General features: G+C 35.9%; 1 protein-coding gene across 1 annotated transcript; it reads left to right on the plus strand.

Annotated features, from left to right (window-relative positions):
• The first annotated feature begins 776 nt into the window (after positions 1 to 776).
• Positions 777 to 2118, plus strand: LOC126704287 (uncharacterized). Its single transcript, XM_050403293.1, has 3 exons — positions 777 to 1014; positions 1157 to 1685; positions 1785 to 2118. The coding sequence occupies exons 1-3, from the start codon at positions 777 to 779 to the stop codon at positions 2116 to 2118; spliced, it is 1101 nt and encodes a 366-aa protein (XP_050259250.1).
• Positions 2119 to 6304: the final 4186 nt, after the last annotated feature.

The following is a 6304-nucleotide window of genomic DNA, read 5'->3' on the forward strand; positions in this document are numbered from 1 at the left end:
TACAAAAACGTTTAGAGGGGTTGGAGTTGCAAGCTTCATCACCGGAGGTTATCAAAGACTTAGGAGAAACTAGAGTGGAATTGAATTGTTGGCTTGATAAAGAAGATGCCATGTGGAAACAGAGGGCACGACTGAATTGGTTTCAAGAGGGAGACCGAACACCCGTTTCTTTCATGCAAAGGCTTTAGCAAGGTTTCAAAAGAATTTAATTGAGGGGGGTTTTTTATGCTGAAAATGTGTGGCAGGTTGACCAAGGAGAGATTAAGAAGGTGTTTATTGAGTACTACTCTAATTTATTTACTTCCTTAGAACCATCAGACTTCACTGAAATTATGGAGGTCGTTCAGCCTAAAGTGACACAATCAATGAATTCCATGCTGGTGAAGGAATTCCAGGCAAGTGAAGTGCACAAAGCCCTTAAATAGATGTATCCTTTAAAGGCTCTAGGTCCAGATGGTATGCCCCTCTTTTTTTTCCAAAAATTTTGGTCTACTGTAGGTGGTGTAGTGACTAAGACAGCATTGGATTTCCTAAATTTTGGCATTACCCCGCCAAAATTTAATGAAACCTATATTGTTTTGGTTCCTAAAACTAACTCACCTAAAAGAGTAACTGAGTTTAGACCAATAAGTCTCTATAATGTCATTTACAAACTGGCATCTAAAACTTTAGCCAACAGACTTAAAAAAATCCTCCCATCTATTATTAGTGATACTCAGAATGCTTTTGTGAATGGTAGGTTGATTACTGATAATATTTTAGTGGCTTTTGAAACGATGCACCAAATTAATTTGAAGAAATCAGGGGCTAAAGGAGAGATGGCTCTCAAGCTCGACATGAGCAAGGCCTATGACAGGGTGGAATGGGCATGCTTAGATAAGATAATGGAGAAATTGGGGTTTCACTCAAGATGGAGAAGCTTAATGATGCAATGCATTTCTTCAGTCACTTATGTTGTCAGTGTCAATGGTAAACCTAGTGGCCATATTATTCTGTCCAGTGGGCTCTGCCAAGGTGATCCACTTTCCCCCATATTTATTTTTGATTTGTGCGGAAGGTCTTTCTGCATTAATTAAAAAAGTTATAGCTGATGGTTTGTTGGAAGGTGTATCTGTGTGTAGAGGAGGCCCTTGCCTTTCTCATTTATTTTTTGTAGATGATAGTTTAATTTTCTACAAAGTCACTGTTGAAGAAGGTGAAGCCCTACAAAAAGTACTATGTACGTATGAGCAAGCTTCTAACCAACAGCTGAACCGTGCCAAAACTTCTCTGTTTTTCAGCCCTAACATAGCTAAGGAGATCCAGGAAGAGATAAAAGTGAGTTTTGGTACTCAAGTGATTTGGCAACATGAGAAGTACCTGGGTCTTCCATCGTTAGTGGGAAGAAATAAGAAGAATACTTTTAAGGAAGTCAAGACAAAGCTAGCTAAGAAGTTGGCAGGTTGGAAGGAAAAGCTATTGTCTAAAGCTGGGAAGGAAGTTCTGATAAAAGCAGTGGCCCAAGCTATCCCGACATATGCTGTGAGCTGCTTTAAAATCCCTGATTCCCTTTGTGATGAGATGACAATTATCATTAGGAATTTTTGGTGGGGGCAATGTAAGGAGGAACGGAAAATGGCATGGATCAGTTGGGAGAAACTTTGTGCTCTTAAGGCTTATTGGGGAATGGGTTTTAAGCAACTAAAGTAATTTAATTTGGCCATGTTGGCAAAACAAGGATGGAGGCTCCAGTCTGGGAATGATTCCTTTTAATATAAGGTTTTTAAGGCCAAATATTTTCCAAGGTGTGAGTTTGTTGATGCAAGTCTTAGAAAAAATCCTTCATTTGCTTGGAGGAGTATTTTGGTGGCTCAGGAAATTGTCAGGAAAGGTAGAAGGTGGCAAGTGGGTAATGGCCATAGCATCATGATTTGGAAGGATAAGTGGGTGCCTTCTCCCTTAACTTATAAGGTTGTATCTCCTGTCTCAAGCCTACCTGAGGACTCTCGGGTTGCAACCCTCATAAATGAAGTGGATGGTACATGGAAAAATGAGTTGGTGCAGCAAGTCTTCCTTCCACATGAAGCTGACTTAATCTGTAGCATTGCTCTAAGTGCTAATCTGATAGGGGATAAGTAAGTCTGGGCTTTAATGCACAATGGTATCTTTAGTGTTCAAAGTGCATATAAGCTGGCCATGGAGATGAGCTCAACTGCACCGGTGGGAGGAGTGTCTGATGGTAGTCAGTTAAGGAGGTTTTGGAAGTACTATGGAGCTACAATACTCCGCATAAGATTCGCCATTTTTCTTAGAGGGCTTGCAAAGATGTCTTGCCCACGAAGGAGAACCTGCTCAGGTGCAAAGTGCTGTTGGATAGCTCTTGTGATGAATGTAATATGGAGGAGGAGTCTTCAGCCCATCTGTTTTGGCGCTGTCAACGAGCTAGTGAGATATGGCGTACATCTAACTTGTTTCAGGACTCAATGGTTCATCAATTTGGGTCGTTAATGGACATGCTCTGGTATGTGGTGATGATAGCTCAGTGGGATCACAATGGGGTGGAAAAGCTGATTGTGGTAGCTTGGGCGATGTGGTCAAACCGGAACTAGTGCAGAAACGAGGGTGCAAAGAAGTCATGTCAGGCCTTATTACAAGGAGCGTTGGAGTACTTAAGTGTGTATCAGGCCTATATGGAGGCTACGGTGTCTCTGAAGCAGCCAACTGAGGTAGTAGTGTGGACGCCTCCCTCTCCAACCCGCTACAAAATCAATATGGATAGGGCCGTTTTCAAAGAGCAAAAAATGGCAAGGGTTGGGATTTTAATAAGAGATGCAATGGGCAAGTTGATTGGTGCCTATAGTAAAAAGATTGATGCTCCTCTAGGTGCCATTGAAGCTGAAGCTAAGGCTGTTGAGCTGGGTCTTCAATTTGCCAAGGATATGTCTATACAGGACTTCATGCTTGAGAGTGATTCTTTGTTGCTGGTTAATGCCTTAAGGGACTTATCTCCTCCTCCTTTATCTGTTGCTGCTTTGGTCTATAGTTCTATAGCTGTTGCTCATAGTTTTCGCTGTGTAGACTTCACCCATGTTGGTCGTAATGGCAATAGGCCAGCCCATTTACTTGCAAGACATGCTTTAGGCATTGCAAATTTGTTTGTTTAGGTTAAAGAGACTCCTTGTTTCCTTGAACGAGCTCTCAACCAGGATGTATTTGTCAATTCTTCTGATTAATAAAGTTTAGTAGTATTTCACATCAAAAAAAAAAAAAGCGCAATGAGGCTCATGAATAGTAGCAAAAATAAAATGAATAGTAAAATAAGCTGGCTTTTTAATTTGGAGCTAAACACACATTTTGTCTAACTCAAAAACCAAAAAAAAAAAAAAAAAAAAAAAAATCAATAGTTGCCTATCCAAACAATGCAGAAATTGTATTTACTGCTAAGAATAAAAAACACGAGAAGAAATTGTATTTACTGAAAAAAGGAAAAAAAAAAAAGATTCGTATAGTACCGAATATATTAATATCTAAAAGCTGAAGAGCAGCTACGTTCTTGTTGAACTATATCAGCATAGCATTTTGGTCCATTTCAATTCATTCGGTATACTTCGGTTTATTTGGTCCAATCAATTTAGTTTGGTCTATTCCGATCCAGTTCAGTCCATTTCGGTCCATTTGGTCCACTTTAGTGATGCTTTGGGAGTAGAGTTTTGTGTTTAAAAAAAATGCTTAATTGACAATTACTATGTGACATTCTCAGTGTAATATTGGTAAGTTCTTGATAAAATTACAATTTTCTTATATTATTAAAGTCTTGTAATTTTTTGTCCTAATATAAGCGATTAATTAATTTACTTATATTTGCTTCCTTTTTAAGTCATTCAAGACATATAGATAATAAACCATTTGTAGGGAGAACTAGAACATATTTCAACCACCACACATTAAATTATTTACAAAATATCTCACTTTATGTAATAATTAAATGTAAAATGCATTATTATTTTTTTTTATAAAAAAAACTTACCTAATTTAAAACACTTTCAAATAACAAATATAGACAGTTTAATTTAAAAAATCTAATATATTGTATTAACCATACCTTGTTAGAAAATAATCATATCATTTAAAGAAGGGTTTGGGACTAACTCTTATAAATCTTATTAACTTAATTCATTTTTCACTTAAGAAAAAAAATAAATCATTAAATTTTTTCACGCACTGCGTGAGTTTGTGACTAGTACAAATATAACTGCTCATGGACTATTTTCGAAGAGGATTGGAGCAGAATGCTCCTATCTTTACTTTCTTAAACATATGTGATGTTGATGGGGGAACTTTTGCTCACTCTCAGACAGTGGGTTTTAGGGCTATCATATGTGACCATGTCGGCAGAGTGGAGGCCACCCTAAGCAAACACTTTGCTGCGCCTCTGGGAATGATAGAAACCGAAGTTAAGGCCATGGAGGAGATACTGCTCTTTCCTTGGGACGTGGGAATCTGAGACATTGTTATGGGGAGTGATTCGATGATTGTCATTGATGTTTTGATGGGCTCTAGTGATCCACTAGTTGTTATTGCCAATATCATTGAGTGGACTCGACAAAAGCTGCAAGATTTTAGAAGTATTCAACTATCTCACATAAAAAGGTAGGGCAATTGCCCAGCTCATGTTTTGCCTCAGTACATGCCAAAAACATTGATTCTTTTGTAACTTGAATAGAGGAAAATCTATTTATAATTGAGTCTGCTTTGACTCATGATATATCGTTTTTATAACACGTGTTTATTTCTTGCTCTAGATGAAAAAATTCTGATTGTACCAATTTTATTTTTTTTCATGATTGAGGGCCAATAAATGTTCACGGACTAAATCCAAAGAGGTTTCAAGCTTAATGCTCTATTATCAATGAAATGACTGGTACTGTGACTCATTAAGTACATGAGGGGGCAGGCGTTCGAATTTGATGAAGTACAAGATATAGAAGGCAATGGTGAGTTTCCTGTGCTGGCTTACTTACATACCCCACATAAAGAAGAAGTGACAACCAAAAATTTGCCTTGGTAGGGTGGGGAGGCAAGCTCAATCACTTTTGATTTGCCTTATGTAATATAATAGAAATTAAAATTTTCATTTTTTCATTCATCTAAGTAAAATCATCTCATTTTTTCATTTTTAGTGACGAAATTCTAAGTTCGTCTCTAAAGGTTATTATTTTTTTCATTTTTTGCGACGAATTATAAATTTTGTCGCTAAATGTAAGTTTTCAATGACGAAAAACTTTTCCTCACTCAAATTCGTCGCTAAAAATACATTTTGTTATAGTGTTAGTACTATTTTTGAATGTTTTCGTATGTAAGCATGGGTTACAATTTAATATATATTATTTGGGTCATATTAATGGGTGCTCTTAGGAAAATTGTTAATAAACAATTTAAAAAAAAATTTGATACAACTTTTATTGGAAATAGAAAAACTGTCAAAACATTAATTATTTTTTTTCTTTTTCCATAAAAACTTTCCTAAAAAGGTTCACTAACAAATGCTCTTAGAGCATCCGTTACATATTAAAGTCAAAGTATATATAATCATAATTCAAATTAATTTCTAATTATTATCTAATTTTGCATTACAAGTCCAATTTTTTTTTTTTTTTGAGAGAATTTCAACCTATGGCGTCCGCTCCTGATGATAACTCTTTATCATTAGACCAAGACACCAATTTGTTTTTAGTGTAGGCGGGGATTGAACCCCAGATCTCTTATTCAACCATTAGAGACTTTATCAGTTGAGCTAACTGGAACTCACTAATTTTCTTAATTTTGGTGTAAAGTGGCTTATTCATAATACTTGCATGAAAACAGAGGTGATCACCTTAATCACCTAAGTAAGACCACCTTATTATTATTATTACTATTAAATATTTCCATGCATACGCATGGATTACAACTTCATATAATTGATACGGAAGTTCAACAAATGATTAAACCAATTTATTCTGATTTTATGTCAACTTTCTCAAGTTATATTTGAAATTTACTCTAATTTCATGTCAAGTTTCCCTTTAATTTAGTCTTATTTCAACACCAATTAAAAGTGCTTCATGACATGTAATATGAAAGAGCTAATTCCCCAAATCTTAATAAAATCATATATCACAAAATGAAGTGTTAAGAATGGGTCATATAGACAACTTTCAAGCAATTATTTTAGAATGAATCTACAGTGTGCTAGCATATTAAGCATGACATCAATTATTGTTGGAGAATATAAAAAGTTATATCTCAAATAATGGAGTAAAAAAATTAGTAACTTTTGACTAAT

This window comes from Quercus robur, chromosome 10 (assembly GCF_932294415.1).
Source record: "Quercus robur chromosome 10, dhQueRobu3.1, whole genome shotgun sequence".
Classification (NCBI taxonomy): domain Eukaryota; kingdom Viridiplantae; phylum Streptophyta; class Magnoliopsida; order Fagales; family Fagaceae; genus Quercus; species Quercus robur.